The sequence below is a fragment of the Dama dama genome, chromosome 9 (assembly GCF_033118175.1).
Source record: "Dama dama isolate Ldn47 chromosome 9, ASM3311817v1, whole genome shotgun sequence".
NCBI classification, from domain to species: Eukaryota; Metazoa; Chordata; class Mammalia; order Artiodactyla; family Cervidae; genus Dama; species Dama dama.
In genome coordinates this window covers 16,498,397-16,519,114 of record NC_083689.1, presented here as the reverse complement: position 1 = coordinate 16,519,114, position 20,718 = coordinate 16,498,397, and the positions used below count along the sequence as shown (strand labels likewise).

General features: G+C 42.0%; 1 protein-coding gene across 1 annotated transcript; it reads left to right on the top strand.

Moving 5' to 3' along the window:
* Positions 1–291: 291 nt before the first annotated feature.
* Positions 292–20,324, top strand: LOC133061904 (zinc finger protein 709-like). The gene is made up of 4 exons (XM_061150212.1): positions 292–411; positions 17,111–17,237; positions 17,440–17,500; positions 17,880–20,324. The coding sequence occupies exons 1-4, from the start codon at positions 409–411 to the stop codon at positions 19,285–19,287; spliced, it is 1,599 nt and encodes a 532-aa protein (XP_061006195.1). The 5' UTR covers positions 292–408; the 3' UTR covers positions 19,288–20,324.
* The last annotated feature ends 394 nt before the right edge of the window (positions 20,325–20,718 follow it).

Below are 20,718 nucleotides of genomic sequence, written 5' to 3'. Positions count from 1 at the left end.
CTGGGTGAATGCGAGATTGGCTGCCCCAGGCTTGCAAAAAACTCGTTTCTAATTAACCGCGTCTGGCTGGGTCAGTTTTCTGCCCCACCCACTGCCCTCAGCGCGGGTCTGGGCGCCTGTTGGGAGAGGTCCGCGGAAGCTAGTTCCCTGGAGACAGAAGTCCTCCGGTCCAGCTGTCACTCAAGTACTAGGAGGTGGGGCTTTGAGAACTGTCCAATCAGGGGCGCCGCTTGGGTAGGTAGGTGGGGCGACGCACCGCTTTGGCTCCGTTTTCACTCCCGCAGGCTCGGCTAGCGATCCGCTTTCCCACCTCTCAGAGACGCTGGCGGCACTGCCTCAGAGTCTGTCTTGTTGTGACCTGCTGTGAGAGTCGTAGGAAGGACTCAGGGAGACCCAGGAAACCTAGAAATGGTGAGTGTGCGTTACCCGGGTGCAGAGTTGGAGCGAGAGGGGGGGAGGCGTTGGTTGGAGTGAATCCGAACCAGCTGTGGTGGTGTCGGGCCTCCCCGCTGTCAACCCCGGAGCCTGCGGACCCGAGGGGCGTTGCTCGGACCTCAGTCTCCTCCGTCGGGTCGCGTGGGGGGCGGGGCCGGCAGCCAGGACCCCGGGCGTCCTGTCCAGTCACTGCGCGCCCCGACTTCGGCCCCGACCCCGCAGCCCCGCGTCCGCCTCAGAATGTGTTGTGACCCCCGGGGAGGGTTGTCGGGGGACCCTCGTGACTCGGTCTCCGTGGTTCGTGCGTGAGAGGAGCTCTGGTGTGTGGGGTCCCCATTCCCTGACATTTTCCCAGGGGGCTCCCGCTTTCTCTTCAGTTTTCCAGTTATTTGAGTACCAAGAGTCTCAAGTCTACGCCCCTGTCCGCTCAAGCTTGGCTCTTCCTAGGGCTGGCAGTGAGTTCCCTAAATTTTCGGAGTTCACCCTACATCCCCAAGGCCAAATTCCCTCTCACATTCACAGCATCATTATCAACGCTTTGTCCTCCGTGGTGCGTTTCAAACAGACGCAGTGTTTTAACTGTTTATCATTTTCCTCCCAGAGCCTTGGATGGCTCTTTTTTCCTTTTTTTTTTTTTTTTTGTCTGTGGCTGTTTTCCACTAGAAGAAAGCAAAAAATAACCACTTGAAACTACTTTGTTCAACAGTTTGGTGCCTCTCCTCCCACACACTTTTCTGGGCACAGACATCTAATTCGTGGAGGTTCCTTTTAAAACTTGCCTGGGTCATGTGTCCTGTCAGGGTTGGCCCTACTTTAAAGATTTAAAGATTGTCACCTTTAAAAGATTTATTCACATATTTAAACGCTATTTTTCAATCAGAGTAAAATGCATTTAATCAATACAGCTTAAAAGATAGTATAAAACATTTCCCAAGAGGCAAAAGAGGTGAATTTTAGGAAAAAAAAAAAATTCCAGGATCACATTTCATTTAAAAAGTTTTGTTCTGCTGTTTTTTTCTCCCCTGGAGCATGTGTAGTAAGTTTCTCAGGACTATTCTTTACTTTTAGGTAATTTCAGATGAAATTCTCTGGTTGTGTGGTGTCTGCTTAGACGTCCAGACCAAGTGTTCAGGTGTGATTAATTATTTACAGACCGATTTCTCACTGTAGAAATAATCACTGACTGACATCTTTTTTTTTTTCCTCCTGAAAGGAGTAAATATTTCAGGTTTTCTGGTTGAACTAGTGAAAATGCTCTACAGTTTTCTTTCCTCCTTTCCACATAAATGATAGGTTTAAATTGTGTTGCTGGATTGTTCAAACACTAAGTTTGTGTCCATTAAAACATCAAGAGTGTTCTAAAGATACTCCAGTGCAGAGCAGAGGCCTGTAGTCAATGATCCATGCCAAGGCTCCTGTAAAGAGAACGATCTGCAGACCCAGTTATTCTTGTTGGGGGGCAACACCTAACCCTCCCACCCCGCCACCCCACCCCGGCAGGTCTTACATGTTCACACCCACAATGGAAGGAGACTTTATACTGAGAGACGCTACAGAGCCCTGGAAAGCTGAGGATGTACCTGCACACAGTGGTGAGGACTGATTTCATTTCTGAGGTTGGAGGCCTAAAACTTTCCTGTGCGAGTTCAATCCCTGAATTGGGAAGAGCCCCTAGAGAAGGAAATGGCAACCCACTCCAGTATTCTTGCCTGAAGAACCCCATAGACAGAGGAGCCTTTCAGTCTACAGTCCATGGGGTCACAAAAAAGTTGGACACTGGACACAAAACTCGGAACTTCAGTTTTGCGTTCACAGTGTAGGTACACTTAGTGTAATGTACGCACATTGAAAGAGGCTGTTATGATCTTGTCTTCTGTGTTGTGGACAAAGGGTTTATGAATTTGGATCAGAATCTTAAACTGAATCAGACGTAGAGTTTCCTCACTTGTGAGACTAGAACCTAGTAGAGTCTGTGCTTCCATGTTTTAGGGACACAGGAGAGCGTGTAGAGTGCAGAAATCATTCTTGTGGCTCCTCAACTGTCCCTACCCTCCTCCAGTGACTAACTTGCTCTAGGAACTGTATCTTGGACCCCAAGTCTGGGAATTTGGTCATCTTTCTGAAAGTGGGTTTTTCTTCTGAACTGTAGCAAGAAGGCTACTTATCTGTTTTTATTCCAGTATTTTCTCTTTGTTTTTTGTTAATTACTTTCATGACAATTTTTAATCCAAAAGTGTTGCATACCAAATTAAAACACTGTTTTTTTTACTCTATATGCGAGACAGCAAAAGAGACACAGATATAAAGAACAGTCTTTTGGACTCTGGGAAAAGGCAAGGGTGGGATGATTTGAGAGGGTAGCATTGAAACGTGTATATTATCATACGTGAAGTGGATCGCTGGTCCAGGTTCAATACACGAGACAGGGTGCCCAGGGCTGGCGCACTGGGATGACCCTGGGAGATGGGATGGGAAGGGAGGTGGGAGGGGGGTTTTGGATGGGGAACACATGTGCACCTGTGGCTGATTCATGGCAAAAGTCACTACAATATTGTAAAGTAATTAGCCTCCAATTAAAATAGATTAATTAAGTTTTTAAAAAATTAAAGCACTGCTTTTTAATGGTGATTTATAGCAGAATAAATTATTTTATAAAATTAATATGTCCTTTTTTAAATTAATTTTTTTTGGCCACACCACATGGCATGGGGGATCTTAGTTCCTGGACTAGGGATCAAACCCATACCCCCTGCATTGGAAGTGTGGAGTCATAACCACTGGTCTGCCAGGGAAGTTCCTAATATGCTTTTTAAACTATTTAATTTCTCCTGATGGATACATGTCTATGTATGGCTGAGTCCCTTCACTGTTCACCTGAAACTATCACAAATTGTTAATCAGCTTATACCCCAATATAAAAAGTTTAAAAAGAACTTTACCATTTCTCCTTTTAAAATGAGTTTCCTCCTGCAAGTTCTCCAGGTTTATTGCATCAGGGAGGTGGGGGGTGGGGGGGTGGGGTGTGTGTGTGTGTGTGTGTGTGTGTGTTGCATCAGGGAGGGGTGTGTGTGTGTGTGTTGCATCAGGGAGGGTGTGTGTGTGTGTGTGTGTGTGTGTGTGTAAAGGCGGGTAGAGTTCCAGTGCATGAAAAACTCTACAATTCTACCATAAGGAAGTTTAATAAGCCAATACAATTTCCAGGCACTTCTCAAAAATTGTTACAATTTCACATAAATACTGGAATCTCAAAATCAGTCATTTCAAATATATGTTTCTTTCTTAGCTAAACGTTGCAGTCCTTTGATTCTAGTTTCCATTAGCTTTGGGGCTTTTAATGTGTAAGTTAATTGAGAGATACTATGTGAGTAAAGCAAGAAAATTCTGGAACCAACTAGAATTTTGTTCTATTAAGGCAAAGAGAGCCTCAGTGTGAGATGGGTGTGTTTAAGTGCTCAAATGTTTTTTCCATTAAAAAATTTTTTTATTGTACAATTTTTAAAGGTTATACTCCATTTACAGTTACTACAAAATACTGGCTATATTCCCCATGATGTACAATATATCCCTGTACCCTGTCTTACAACCAAATTGTTTGTGACTCCCACTTCCCTACATTTGCATTGCCCCCATCAACCCCGTAACCACTAGTTTATTTTCTGTATCTGTGAGTCTGCTTCTTTTTTGTAATATTGACTGGTTTGTTGTGTTTCTTAGATTCCACATGTAAGTGATGTCATAAAGTATTTATCTTTCTCTGTCTGACTTATTTCACTTAACATAATGCCCTCCTATCCCTAGACATTTAGAAGGCCATGCTGTTCCTAAAGCAAATGAATTATTGTTTTAATGAATGTGAGGAAAAAGCCATTGAATTTATATTTTTGTTGATATGAAGAACACTTTAAAGCTTATATACATCTTTTAAGTCTATTTCTGGGTTTAATTCCAAACCCCTAATGTTTTATATTATGCCACTTGTTCCTGAAAATATCCCCAGTATGAAATATAGTGGAGGGACAAACTATAATGTTCTTGTCCTTTTAGTTAGAAGGGGATTTGTAAATCTTTTATGGTATGCAGTTTTATATCTGTTAGCATTTAAAGGGTTAAATCTTGGAATGGTTTCCTATGTAGAAAAGTTAAGATTAATTTTAAAAAGCAAAAATTAATTTAAAATAATGTTAAGCATAGGAAAATAAGATGTATATCAGTTTCTCTACTGATTTTAAATAATGCATGTGAATGTTAAAAATATTTCTAAAATGGGAAACTAGCTTACGACTCTTAGCCTGCATGTCCTCCTCCACCCCTGTGCTCTTACTCCACCCATGCACAAATATCCGGTTCTGATTGCTTCTTGATCATCCTGTTGATGTTTCTTTATATGGAAAGAAGCCAGTGCAGATGCATGTTTTTCTTACCTGGCTTTGGTTCTTGTAATGAGTAGTCAGGTTCCACATACTTGATGTTTGACTAGTACTGAAAGAAGAGCCTCACTGCTCCCATTTCCCCTAGTCCTTCTTACCTGGACAGGCTGATAAGAAAGCCTGGGGGCTCCTGCTCTGTGGGCTGCCAGTGGCTTGTGCCCTGGGTGGCATTATTGACCCCACCAAACCTGGGTTCTATATACAGAGGGCACCAGCTGACAGTGTCTCCTGTGGGAGCAGAATGAGGATGGGACCCTCCTAGTGATCCAGATGGAACCTGTCTGTGTGTTAGTGCAGGTGTGACTGACCCTGGGTTCACCCAGGCCTTGGAGGGGAGGGATCTTCGGGGGTTACTTGGCTGATTATACCCTGTGAGTGAGGCGAACCCCTCAGATGATCTCTCTGCAAAGATGATTTCAGAGAGAAAGAGAGGCGAGAGTAACAGCAGCCAGTAGGTGGCAGGCTGAGTCCATTCCTAATACCAGAGGGCTCACCAGGACCCTTCAGTACCTCTGCTGTTGCTGCACCTGCTAGAAGCACCTGCAACAAAGATGCTGACCCTCTGAGTTAGGTGGGCAACACCTATAGCCTCACTGGCACAGAAAAGGGGTTAATTTAAACCAATTTAAGCCTGGGGTACTTAATTTCTATAACATAACCAGTTGTCATGAAGGAGGCCTCTGACCCTGATGGCACTGGCGTGAGGCTCTCTAGAGGAAAAAAATTATCAATGCTAGGGTAGAAGGGACACTCTCTCCCCCAGAGTATATTCAGTGACCTAAAATACCAAACAAAAAAAGACTGGAGGGAGAGAACCAGAGGAAAAAAGGTACTGAAAGAAAGGACTACAGTTTCATTCAATTGTAAATCCAAAATATGCTAGAAGAATTTCCATAGCAAAAAGATAGAAGGGGCCTGCCTGACTGTAATACGGTATTTGCCTTACTCTTACCCCACCCAGGATATGTACCTCATCCTGGCCTGTCCTCTGTAATACGAGTTTAATATTAACATCTCCTGTATACCGCACTCTAATTCATGAAACTTCATGTAATTAAACTCGGTTTCAAATTGCAGGTATTTGTGAGGATCCCACTAAATTTAAGCAGTTTACCTCATCATCTCAGGGGAATGACTGAATAGAGTATAAAGGACAAATAGGTATACTTTGCCTTCAGCAGCAAATTTTTTTTATTGCCTAAATTTTTTATTGCCTAAATTTCTCATGGTTGTATCACTCATTGTCCCAAAATATCCCGTAGTGAGCAGGGAAGCTCTGAACCCATGATTCATTAAGTAAAATGAAATTGTCTCCTACTTCCAAATTGGCAAGACAAAATAAGACTCCACAGATGTTACCCAACAGTTAAATTCATTAATATGGCCTGATTTTAAGTTTTAAACAGGGCCTTGAGTGTGGTAACCCAAGGACAAAAGAGCAAATAAAACCAAGGAGGGTCCTGGAATGCAGGGACAGAAAAGCCAGTTGCTCATTGTCCTTCCCTCCTCCATGTTCTAACATTAACGGATTTCAGGTCCTCCTGAGCAATATAACCTGTTTTCCCTCCTACCTCACAAGGAGAAGGTATTTGCCTTACTCTTATCCCACCCAGGATATGTACCTCATCCAATCAGCAAATGACCTGCAAGACCCCATCCCACTCCTTGTACCCTGGGTATAAAAGTATACTAAGGACCCCTGTTCAACGTTGGTTCTCCCCTGAGCTGGCCTGCTGTTCTAACAGTGTCTCCCACTCTAATAAACTTTATTTCCCTCTCACTGTACCTCATGTCTGAAAATTCTTTTCCAACCCACACACGGACCTCGACATTGAATTATATTGAAAAACATTATAAAGAAACATATTAAAGGAGAAGTGATAGCCCCCAATTTTCTCCTTTAATAGCCTTATTTGATCTGTCCTTAAACCTGGAAAGAATGAATGATACCTCATAGTGGATTACAACAACCTTGAGCTGTGGTTACATCAAATTAGCCCCTATTCCTAGTCCCTATCATTGTGGATATTACTTCATCCACTCAGTAAACATCTTGCTCTCACAGACTTGATAAGTCTGTTCTGTTGAGTATCTATTTCAACATTCTCTCAGCTGCAGAGGCCTTCCCCTCTGAAGGGACATCTTTATCTGGTTACCCTCAGAGAACCTCAGCACTTTTGCCATCCCACAGTCTCTGCAGGAAGATTTGAACTGCATGCACTTTGCTTCAGGAACACAGGTATGACATCACACTAAGGACATCTTCCTCTGAGTACATTCATTTCATTTTCATTCAGAATACACAAATATGGAAACAAGGATCTCACAAAAAGTGTCTGGGCCATTAACCCATGCAATGTGACGCCCTTAGTTAAGTTTCTGTATGTTTTTCAGTTATCAACTGCTCCCTCCTTTACAATGTGAAGAAATATTTGTAGTCATTCTCAGCACCCACAAGGCCTAGTAGGTTCTTTTGGTGTTGGGGAGACAACATATTCCTTATTTAGGAATTTTACTTGAGCCCATTTTTACTATTACTTGGAAATTGACCCCCACCTTGAGAACACCCCTACCACAGAAGGCTCTGGACTGTGTTTAAATGACCATACAACAAGCACTCCTGTTAGTTCCCTTGGAGTCTCCCTCAGTATAGAGGATACAGTGGCCTCTTCTTATGCCTCCTACGGTGACCCATGATGGCCTTAAGCTGTCTATAGGCTTCTGGTGCAAAGAACTGCCTCAGAAGTACAATTACCACCATGTACTAGGCGCTCTTGAAAACTGAGACTCTCACAAGTGTAATAGAATGCAGTGAACACACAGCCATTGCTGTGCTTGTCATTACTGCTCACCCTGTTACCAGGCAACGGTTCTGCTTAGCATTTGGTTGGTGCCTCAGTGGGCCTCACCTACAAGCAACCAATTGTGGATGAGCAACCGTTAGTAGTTCTGCTCAGTTATTGGTCAGTACTGCAGTGGGCCCTGCCCACAAGTAAAAGTCAATAAGGGACCACTGGGGAAGGAATTCAGGCTTCCCTGGTGACTCAGATGGTAAAGAATCTACCTGCAATGTAGGAGACCTGGGTTGGATCCCTGGGTGAAGAAGAGCCCCTGGAGAAGGGAATGGCTACTCACCCAGCATTCTTGCCTGAAGAATTCCATGGACAGAGGAGGCTGGCGGGCTACAGTCCATGGAGTCACAAAGAGTGGAATGTGACTCAGCAACTAACTTAAAGGGAAGGGATTCAGCCATCAGTCTGTGGTATGGTGGTCATCAGATGGAGAGTGAGGTAAGAGGCGGATCCTGGCCTTCTCCTGGAAGCCCTTCAGCTCACTGGGCCTTGGGCCAGCAGGTGAGCTGGGGCCCAGGGAACAGGCTGGAGGATGTGTCCTGTGGGGCCCCAGTTGTTTTTCAGTTCCTCAGTCATGTCCAACTGTTTGCAACCCCATGGACTACAGTATGCCAGGCTTACCAGTGCATCACCAACTCCTGGAGCTTGCTCAAACTCATGTCCATTGGGTCACTGATGCCATGAACCATCTCGTCCTCTGTCATCCACTTCTCCTGCCTTCAATCTTTCCCAGCATCAGGGTCTTTTCTCATGAGTCAGTTCTTTGCGTCAGGTGTCCAAAGTATTGGAGTTTCAGCTTCAGCATCAGTCCTTCCAGTGAATGTTCAGGACTGATTTCCTTTAGGATAGACTAGTTGGATCTGCAGTCCAAGGGACTCTCAAGAGTCTTCCCCAACACCACAGTTCAAAAGCATCAGTTCTTCAGTGCTCAGCCTTCTTTGTGGTTCAACTCTCACATCCATACATGACTACTGGAAAAATCATAGCTTTGACTAGATGGACCTTTGCTGACAAAGTAATGTCTCTGCTTTTTAATATGCTGTCTAGATTTGTCATAACTTTTCTTCCAAGGAGCAAGAGTCTTTTAATTTCATGGCTGTAGTCACCATCTGCATTGATTTTGGAGCCCAAAAAAATGAAGTCTGTCACTGTTTTGATTGTTTACCCATCTATTTGCCATGAAGTGATAGGACCGGATTCCGTGATCATAGTTTTTTGCATGTTGAGTTTTAAGCCAGCTTTTTCACTTTCACCTTCATCAAGAGCCTCTTTAGTTCCTCTTCGCTTTCTATCATAAGGGTGATATCATCTGCATATCTGAGGTTATTGATATTTCCCCCGGCAATCTTGATTACAGCTTGTGCTTCATCTCCCCTGGTATGATATACTCTGCATGTATGTTAAATAAGCAGGGTGACAATATACAGCCTTGATGTATTCCTTTCCTAGTTTTGAACCAGTCCGTTTTTCCATGTCTGGTTCTAACTCTTGCTTCTTGACCTGCATACAGGTTTCTCAGGAGGCAGGTGACGTGGTCTGGTATTCACATTTCCTTAAGAATTTTCCACAGATTGTTGTGATCCACACAGACTAAAGCTTTAGCATAGTCAGTGAACCAGATGTTTTTTGGGGATTCTTTTTCTATAATACAATGGATGTTGGCAATTTAATTGCTGGTTCCTCTGCCTTTTCTAAATCCAGATTGAACATCTGAAAGTTCTTGGTTCACATACTGTTAAAGCCTAACTAGGAGAATTTTGAGCATTATTTTGCTAGCATGTGAAATGAGTGCAATTGTGTGGTAGTTTGAGCATTCTTTGACTTTGCCCTTCTTTGGTGTTGAATGAAAACTGACCTTTTCCAGTCCTGTGGCCACCGCTGAGTTCGCCAAATTTGCTAGCAGATTGGGTGCTGCACTTTCACAGCATCACCTTTTAGGATTTGAAATAGCTTACCTGGAATTCCATCAACTCCACTAGCCTTGTCCGTAGTGATGCTTCCTAAAGCCCACTTGGCTTCACACTCCAAGATGTCTGGCTCTAGGTGAGTGATCACACCATCGTGGTTATCCGAGTCATGAAGATCTTTTTTGTATAGTTTTTCTGTGTATTCTTGCCACCTCTTCCTAATATCTTCTGCTTCTGTTAGGTCCATACCATTTCTGTCCTTTATTGTGCCTGTCTTTGCATGAAATATTCCCTTGTTCTCTGATTTTCTTGAAGAGATCTCTAGTCTTTCCCATTATTGTTTTCCTCTGTTTCTTTGCATTGTTCACTTGGGAAGGCTTTCTTATCTCTCTTTGCTATCCTTTGGAAATCTACGTTCAGATGGATATATCTTTCTTTTTCTCCTTGCCTTTTGCTTCTCTCTTTTTCTCAGATATTTGTAAGGCCTCCTCCAAAAACCATTTTGCCTTCTTGCATTTCTTTTTTTGACAATGGTTTTGATCACCACCTCTTGTACAGTGTTATGAACCTCCATCCGTAGTTCTTCAGGCAGAAGATCTATCTGTCTGTCTATCAGATCTAATCCCTCGAATCTATTTGGTGGGGCTCCAGAGCCCTCACTAAAGCCACTCACTAAAGCTAGTCTTGGCCCAGGCCTTGAGGCAACAGTGAACCTCTCCCGCCTCTTGCCTCTGTGACCTAATAGTAGCAGCGGCAGTCTGCCTGGGTCACAGTCTGTGGGACCTGGTCTCCCCCCTCTTTGGGCAGCCTAAGGGCTATTGGGTTCGGTGCCTGGCTCCCTCAGTGATGACATTTGGGCAGCCTGGGAACCTGGCCCCAAGCTGCCAAGTGAGAGCTACCTCCTCTTAGCCAGGACCAGGACCCCAGAGGGTGAAAGCTTTGCCTTGGGACTTTGCCCTTTCTTGTCAGAAGAAAGAATAACATTCATTTGGTAGAGATTTACAAGAACATTGTTTCCTGATCCTGATCTAACTTCAGGAACAAAGGATCTGACAACAACTAATCAGGCCTCTCCCTCACCTTTCTTATAAAAGGGCTTTGCTGAAAGCTTTCAGTAACTTTGAGGTTCTTGAGCCACCCATCTCTTTGCATAGCTCTGTAATAAATTTTTCTCTGTTCCAAACTGTGGTGTTTTAGTATTGTTTGGCCTCACTGTGCATCAGGCACACAGACTTGCATTTTTCGAGAACAGAGCACTAAGCAGGAGAAGGCAATGGCAACCCACTCCAGTACTCTTGCCTGGAAAATCCCATGGATGGAGGAGCCTGGTAGGCTGCAGTCCATGGGGTCGCTAAGAGTCCAACCCCATGTGAGTGAGTCGACTGAGCGACTTCACTTTCACTTTTCACTTTCATGCATTGGAGAGGGAAATGGCAACCCACTCCAGTGTTCTTGCCTGGAGAATCCCAGGGACAGAGGAGCCTAGTGGGCTGTCATTTGTGGGGTCGCACAGAGTCGGACACGACTGAAGCGACTTAGCAGCAGCAGCAGCAAGCACTGAACATGTGATCCTCTGCTAAGCTGCTCATGATGCCTGTGACCTTGGAAACAGCACCCCATCGGGTCAGCATGCCTACCAACACCTCCATGTGACATGATGATGTCACATCTGTCCTGGCCTGAGTCTCCTGCAGAAGGAGGCCTCTTCTACTTATTCCCTTAAAAGTTGGCTGCAGTGTTGGGAAAGGTCCCCATTCTCCCAGATGGAGTCTTACCTGGGGTTAATTGAAGGTTCAGTTCTGGGGTATATGCAAGACTGTAAGGAAGACCATATGCATTCCTGCAGGACAGGTTCAGAAGAGAGTTGGTGCTCTGCATCCCTTGTTTATGATATCCCTGATAAAAAAATCCAAACCCCAGGGTCACACAGCTACCCAAACATCAGGCAGTTATCTTGATACTGGCCCAAAACTGGCTTTATCTACTTGTATTCACAGATTCTTGGACACTTGTCTAAGAGTTGCCCCCTTTGTAGTAAAAAGAACTTTAAGAACCTCTGAACTCAATAGATAACCCAAAATATAAATCAAGGTAATATTTTTAAAATAGATATATATTTATTTTGGGCTGTATTGGGTCTTAGTTGCAGCACATGGGATCTTCATTGCATCAGGTGGGATCTTTCTTTGTGATGTGTAGGCTCAGTAGGTATGTGGGATCTTAGTTCCGTGACCAGGAATTGAGCTCATGTCCCACACATTGCTTGGCAGATTCTTAACCGCTGGACCACCAGGGAAGTCACAAGGTAACTCTCTTCTGTACATGTACTAGGGGCACCATTCACAGTCTTGCCAGGACACTCCTCATCCACATGAGAGTTCTGGAGATGTTGATAGTAACCATGGCGCTTCTCTGAATATGCTGTGCAATTCTGTCCAACAGGGCATTCAGTGGAAGTTTCACCTCTCTTACCTGTCTTAGGCTCATGGAGCACCCTGCTGCCTTACTGAATAAATGCAAATCAGTTGGATGAAAGGTATCCTGTTTCAGTCATCGGTCAGTCATCAGGGGTAATGAGTTTTGCTTCATCTTTTTTTTTTTTTCTAGTACACTTTAGTTTTTTTAGGGCAGTTTTAAGTTTAAAGGAAAATTGATCAGAAAGTATAGAGAAATGTATCAGAAAGTATACATTACCCCTCTGCATCCACAGTTTGCACTATATTGTTTTTTATTTCTTATTTGACCGTGGTACATTTGTTAAACTTGCTCAGCAAATAGTGAGCATTGTTTGTTATCATAAATGGATGTTGGTTAGTGTCAAATCCTTTCTCATGCTTATTTCTCCTTTTATTTCTGAGTTAGTAATTTCTGTTTTCCTTCTTCATTGTCTTGACTGGCTGTTTTTCATTTTACTAAATTAATATTTTCAAAGGATTACCTTTGGGATTTGAAAAGTAGAAGAGTGTTTTTTTCTTTCAAAACTTGAAATACAAGGATACCTCAAATTGGGGGTTCTGTTCAGGACCACTGCAATAAAGTAAGTCATACTCATTATTTGGTTTCCCAGTGCATATAAAAAAAAACTATATCATAGCTTATTAAGTATGCAGTAGCATTATGTCTAAAAAGCAATTTATATAGCTTTATTGCTAAAAAATGTTAACCATCATCTGACAATGTAGGGTTTCCACAAACTACAGTGAAACACAATAAAATGAAGTATGCCTGTATAGCAAGCATTTCAGTCCACTCTCTTCTTCCTTGTATGGTTTCTGAAAACATGTCTGATTTAATTCAAATCTTTTTTTCTCTGTGCAAATCAAAACTGCAGTTAGGTACCACCTCATACCAGTCAGAATGACCATCATTAAAGAGACTACAAATAAAAAGTGCTAGAGAGGATGTGGAGAACTGGGAATCTTCCTGCGCTGTTGCTAGGAATGTAAATTGGTGCAACCTCTATGGAAAACAGTATGGAGGCACAAATGTATACACACACACAATGCAATACTATTCAGTCGTAAAGAAAGAATAAATAATGCCATTTGCAGCAACATGGATGGACCTAGAGGTTATCATACTGAGTAAAGTAAGTCAGAAAGAAAAAGACAAATATCATATGATATTACTTACCTGTGGAATCTAAAATATGACACAAATGAACTTATCTATGAAACAGAAACAGACTCATGGATACAGAGAACGGACTTGTGATTGTCAAGGGGGAGAGAGATTGGAGACAGATGCATTGGGAGTATAGGGATTAGCAGATGCAAGCTATTATATATAGAATGGGCAAACAGCAAGATCCTACTCTATAGCACAATGAACTGTATTCAGTATCCTGTAATCAACCATTGTGGCTCAGCTGGTAAAGAATCCACCTGCAATATGGGAGACCTGGGTTTGGTCCCTGGGTTGGGAAGATCCCCTGGGGAAGGGAAAGGCTACCCACTCCAGTATTCTGGCCTGGAGAATTCCATGGAACCCAACTGAGCAACTTTCACTTTCCAATCAACCAGCATGGAAAGGAATATGCAAAGAAATGTATATGTGTAACTGATTCACTTTGCTATACAGCAGAAATTAACACAATGTTGTAAATCAACTATACTTAAAGTAAATTTTTTAAAAATCTGTGTAAACTAAGGTGTTTCTTCTACATCTTTTAAATATATTCTTTCTTCTATGTCAATATGAAATACTTGGGTGTGCATTTTCTTTTTTTATAATTTTCTTTTTATTTATTTGGTTTTGGCTGTGCTGGGTCTTTGTTGCTGTGCAGGCTTTCTCTAGTGGTGGCAAGCTGGGGTTCCTCTCATCGCGGAGCACAGAGTCCAGGGTGCCCGAACTTTAGTAGTTGTGGCTTGTGGGCTCAGTAGTTGCAGTTCTTGTGCTCTGGTACACAGGTTCAATAGTGTCTCCTGTACTGGCAGCCAGACTCTATTTTATAGAGTGTTTTCTGAACTTGCTGCATTTGCGGTTTGCCATCAATGACTTTTTTAAAATATTTGTTTGGTTTTGGCTCCATTGGGTCTTAGTTGGGATCCATTGCTTCAGCACACAAATTCTCCAGGTGTGGCACACAGGCTAATTGTGGCCTTCAGGCTACATAGTGGGCAGGCTTCAGTAGTTGTGGCAAGTGGGCCTTCCAGCTGCTGTGCATGGCTTAGCTGCCCTGAAGCATGTAGGATCCTAGTTCCCGACCAGGGATCCAGCTCTTGAACCCCTGCATTGCAAAGTGGATTCCCAACCACTGGACCACCAAGGAAGTTCCCAGGCCTTGTACCTTTATTTTCTCTTTCTCAATTTTGAAAACAGTGGTTTTCCTGTGACTTCAGTGCTCTGATGGATCTAAGAAGAGTTATTGATTTCAAATGTTTTCACGTTTTTTCTATGAAGTTGGGAATGGCATCCAAGGTCTTTAAAATATTTATTTATTTATTTAGGTTACCTCAGATCTTAGTCACGGCACACAGAATCTTTGTTGTGTCAGGCAGGATCTTTTGTTGCAGTGCTTGGGCTCTCTCTGGTTATGACACCTGGGCTCAGTAGTTGTGGCACACAGGCCTAGCTGCTCCAAGACATGTGGGATCTTAGACACTGACCAGTGATCCAGTCTGCATCCCCTGTACTTCAAGGCAAAGAATTCCTAACCACTGGACCACCAGGGAAGTCCCCCAAGTCCCTTAAATACCAGACCCAAAACCAGAGTTCTCAGACTCCTGTTTTTGATGGCTGACTGCTGTTAACTTTAAAGTCTCATTTCCCCCCCACCCATTTCTCTTTTTTTCCCCATAGGTTTAATGGGTTTTGTAAGTTTACCCCTTCAGTTCCTATTTGCAGCACCCAGTATTCCTTTGAAACATCAGACTCAGCAGTGGCCAACAGTCAAGTTTAGACCTCCAGAGTTTAAAAGTTCAGGTTCTAAAAAAGAATAAATAAATAAAAGTTCAGGTTCTCTGAGCATTCCATGTTACAGTGGCACTTATCCAAAATTGGTACCTCCCTATTGTTGGGGGAACTTTAAATGTACCAGTGGAAAAAGCTTTTTCCTCTTTATGAGGAAGAAAGAAAATCATTCCTCAAACCCGGCAGATCTGGCTGTGAGGTCTTTCCTCCTGTCCCATCTCTTGTGGGGTTTTTTGTTGTTGTTGTTGTTGTTTTTTTTTGCAGTGGAGCAAGAGACCAAAATCTAACTTTAGTTCCAAGAAACAAGACAGTGATGGCTGGCTATAAAGGGAGTGACGAGAGCAGTGGAGTCTCCTTTACTTCCCACATCTAATATTTGTACTTCACAGAAAAACAAAAATAACAGGTCCACAAAATACAACAGCTAGAATTACAAAACTCCGTTCATACAAGGGCAGTGGAAGGCAGGAAGTGGAAGTGGGAGGGGAAGTGGCACAGGGAGAAACAGTATTCAAATCAGTCAAGACTCGGGGCGGCAAATGCTAGGAGAAAAGCTGCAGAAGAACCTGTGGTCCTTTCAGACTCACCAGTGTTTAAAATCCACACTGGTGTCAGGAAGATTCTGCCTTACGTGCACTGGAGAAAAACTCGGGATTCCTCAGAGAGGAGGTAGTGTATGCAGGGCCCTTCCCCTCATTTCTGCTTGACCCACACCTCTACATAGTGATAGGAGTGCCTTTGGTGCTCCTCTCTATTGGCAGTAACAAGACATTAAGCCCTCATAAGATCCTGTTCCTGTGTGTGAACCCAAACCTACCCCCTAATTTTTAAAAGAAGTCCAGGCTCCTTTCTCTCTTAAGGCATTTCCTGACTGCTGGGGAAGTAGGCCTTACTTTTCCCGAAGACCTCAATTATGGGAAGTAAACCCTTTCATACACTATTGGCACTGTGTGCTGTCATCAGCGAAGGGATTCATATGTTCAGTGGTCAAGCCATCATACTTCTGTAGATCAGATAGGAGTGTTTGAGAATTAGAGAACTTGGGAGAACAGCCTCTAGAATGGCTGGTCTTGAAACCACTTCTTGCAGTTTGAAAACAGATTTTAGGGTTGTTTGGAGGAAAGCACTGCTGAATCCTTCATTATATTTTAAGGTCAAATTGCTATGTGATTTTCAATGAACACACTTGCAGTCTGCAGCTCTTAACCTGTTACTCAAGGTCAGCAAAGCACAGGGCACAGTGTTCCGGTTCTGCCATAAAGAGTGCTTCTGGCATATTATCCCGCTTTGTGTGACTTTGTGTGCCTCTGAGCAGCCCCAAGGGGCATGAGTATAGGGAATTTGTGGTCTAAGTTGTGACATCTTCTTCCTGGTGTCTGACTTCTAAATACCAAATAACTTCGAGTCCATAAAATCAGAGAGAGAAAGGGAGAGCTGAGCCTGTGGTAAATATTACACAAGTTAAAAGCAATACGTCCTGGTAGTCAGGATATTTTCATTCTACCAGCTGTTATCACTATACTACTTCTAAAAACCTGGAACTTCAGGACTAAATGGCCAGTTGGATCTTATTAAAAGTTGGATTTCTACTTGTCCTAGACACTCATGTTTGGTGATAGGGATAGAAGTAAAAGTTTCTAGTTCTTCACTGTGTTTTTACTTAGTAAAGTTTTATGCAAATTTCACCCTCTGCCTCATAGAGTGCTGTTAATAGTGGGTAATAAGGGAGAGGGAAGTTTTCCTCACAAGGAATCCATGATCTTAAAATGATAATATTTGTTTCATATGTGTAGCATTTCTGTCATTTCCCAACATGCTTGGACCCTGAGATGAGACAGAAATAATATCTGATGAGATCACAATAAACTGTGTAAATAATTTGCATGTTTTCATGATGCTGTTAAACTTACGAGGAAGTAAGTGTGGACAGAGAGTACTTTCTCATAATCAAGCCAGAGAATAAATGTTTGGAGGTGACAGGCTCATACATAAAATGAGCCTTCATATAAATGGTGTATAGATGTCCAGGGCTGTTAGTCTCACACATCCTCCTATGCACACATTTGGGATGCTTTAGGATTCAGTGACCTTTGAGGATGTGGCTGTGAACTTCACCCTGGAAGAGTGGGCTTTCCTGGATCCTTCACAGAAGAAGCTCTATAGAGATGTGATGCGGGAAACCTTGAGGAACCTGATCTCAATAGGTGAGGATGACAATTTGCCTTTACTTTGTTAATTAGTAACAACAAGTGTTTCTTACTCATTGTTCCAAGATATTAAATGTGGAAATGCAGAATATTGTTAAATAAAACTAGGCAAGGCCACAGCCAACAGTGGATATAGAATCTAGTCATTTTTCTATAACTAATAATATTTTGGAATCATTTTCCTTGATCTGCAATTTAGGAGAAAAATGGGAAGATCATGACATTGAAGATCAGTACAAAAATCAGGGGAGAAAATTAAGGTAAGTCGTACCCACAATATAATATAGTAACTCGTGAGTATTCTGTTATGTTATGAAATTTTAAAAGGATGAAATAACTAGTGCTCCAAATTTAGTTATTCTCGGAAAATTTTCACCAAAATTACTTATGTGACATAGATGTTCAGTGTTTACAAAATAGTTCAACACTTTAAATAAATTCTCTATATGAATTGTCACTGCTTTGATGATTGCAAGAGCATTTCTTATATTAAACTTGAAACCATTCAGACAAGGCATAAAACCTACACTATTGCTATAAGTGATAAAAAATGTACTTCAAATGTCCTACTAAGTATAAAATTGTTAATAAAGAACTCATTAATAATGTACTCCTTGTTTGTTTGTTTGTTTCCCACAGAAGTCATGTAGTTGAAAGACTCTGTGAAAGTAAAGAGGGTAGTCAGTGTGGAGAAAACTTCAGCATTATTCCAAACCTCAATCGGAGCAAGAAAACTAATAGAATGAAACCACGTGAATGCAGTGTATGTGGAAAAGTGTTTACACGTCATTCATCCCTTAAGAGACATATGAGATATCACACTGAACGTCAACCACCTGAGTATCAGAAATATGGAGAGAAGCCATATAGATGTAAGGAATGTGGTAAAGCCTTTGGCTATCTCCAATTTTTGGAGACCCATGAGAAAAATCACAATCGAGAGAAAAAATATAAATGTGAGGAATGTGGGAAAGCATTCCATTCCCGTGCATCCTTTCAAGCACATGAAAGAATCCACACAGGAGAAAAACCCTATGAATGTAAGGAATGTGGGGAGGCCTTCATGTGGAGCACAGGGTTTCGAAGACACATGGTAACACACACTGGAAATGCTTCATATACATGTAAGGAATGTGGGAAAGCTTTTAATTGTTCCTCTTCATTGCGAACACATGAAACAACCCACAGTGAAAAGAAACCCTATCAGTGTAAGCAATGTGGAAAATTCCTTAGATACTACCATACTTTTAGAACACATCAAAGGACTCACACAGGTGAGAAACCCTATGAATGTAAGCAGTGTGGTAAAGCCTTCAGTTGTCCTAGTTCTTTTCGGAAACATGAAAGAATTCATACTGGGGAAAAGCCTTATGAATGTAAGGAGTGTGGGAGAACCTTCAGAGGTCTCTCAAGCCTTCGAGCACACATGATCACTCACACTGGCGATGGACCTTATAAATGTCAGGAATGTGAGAGAGCCTTCATTTCTCCTAGTTCCTTTCGAATACATCAAAGGATTCACACTGGAGAGAAACCCTATGAATGTGAACAATGTGGTAAAGCTTTCAATTACTACAATTCCTTACAGTCACACAGAAGAACTCATACTGGAGAGAAGCCCTATGAATGCAAGGAATGTGGGAAAACCCTCTCCCATCAGCAAACCTTAAAAATACACATGCGGCTGCACACTGGAGAGAAACCCTATGAATGTAAACAATGTGGTAAAGCTTTCAGATATTACCCTTCCTTTCACAAACACAAACAAATTCATACTGGAGGGAAACCCTTCGAATGCAAACAATGTGGTAAAGCCTTCAGTCATTACAATTCCTTACAGTCACATGGAAGAACTCACACTGGAGAGAAACCCTACGAATGCAAGGAATGTGGGAAAGCCCTCTCCCATCACCAAACCTTGAGAGTACACATGAGACTGCACACTGGAGAGAAACCCTATGAATGCTCACAGTGCAGCAGAGCTTTCAGATATTACACTTCCTTCCAAAAGCACAAACGAATTCACACTGAGAAATTTTATGAATAAGGAATATAGAGAAGCCTTTAGTCAACCAACTTCACTTTGAAAATGTTAAAGAAGCCACACTGGAGAGAAAAACCTATCAGTGTAAACAAGGTGGGAAAACCTTAAGATATTTTCAAAGTTTGCAAACACATGAAAGGATTCCCATAGAATAGAAACCTTGTAAACCATGTGGGAAGTCCTGCAAAAATTATACCTCCTTAGAAATGCATGAAAGAATTCATACTGAAAAGAAACCCTGTGACTGTAAGGGATATGGAAAAGCCTTCAGATGTTACCAGAGGTTTTTATTTATTTTTGATGACTTGAAAAAGATCAGAGTGGAGGGAGTATGGTAAAGCCTTCATTTGTCACAAACTATTTGAAGAGAGTGCACACTGGAGAGATACTGTATAATGTAAAAAAATGTCAGAAGACTTTCAGTCATTCCAATTCCAAAAGAATGAAAGGACTCACTGGACAAAAACCCCTGAGTTAAACAGTTTTGGAAAGATTTCAATGAGCCCACATCTTTACATGTGAAAACTCACATTGGAAAGAAATATAAGTAATATGAGAAAGCTTGATGAAAATTAATCTATGTGTAACAGGAAAAAGTTATTAAAGTTGGAAATACATTGTGTTTATCAATCCTCTTTCTTAAAGTGCACTATTGGACAGTGGATTTCTAGTAATTACTCTCAGAAATGAATATGAGGGGAGATGACTCTGTAAGTCATGTTTCCACAGTGGTACATAAAATTAATAGATAGAGCTTTTTCTTTAAATCAGTTTTATTTTTTCTTTTTGAAGCCAGTTGGATCATAGGTGAATCAGAGTAAATGCCTAATAATTCAATTAGGTAAAAATTATTTTATAATGTTTGATTTGCTCTGTGTTAAGGGACCACTGAGAAATGACAGTTTGGTATTTGGATTTTCCTAACAGCCTTATGGCAGTTCTCGGATATCTCTAGTCCAATATATATATTTATCTTTCTTACCAAGCTCTTTTGTTGGAGTGAAGAGTATAAGAGCCTTTTAACATTTTCTATGCTAATAAACTGTTCAATAAATATTTGTGTATGCCTCACTTATAAATGAATATAGTTTCTATGTGAATAATTATTTTCATATTTATATCTTGCTTTGTATCTTTCCTTCTGACTGTAATTTGGTGAATAGACTTGGAATTAAGAAGAGTGGCCTAGGAACTTCCCTGGTGGTCTAGTGGTTAAGAATCTTCCTTGCAATGCAGGGGACCTGGGTTTGATCCCTTCGCAGGGAACTAAGAACGCACATGCCGTGGAGCAGCTGAGCCTGTGTACCTCAATGAAACATCCCACATAATGCAATGAAGATCCCCTATGCTCCAACTGAGACCCAGTGCAGCCAAGTAAATAAATAAAAAAGAAGAGAGGCTTATGGTGGGGCAACAAAATCTAAAGCTAGAGGA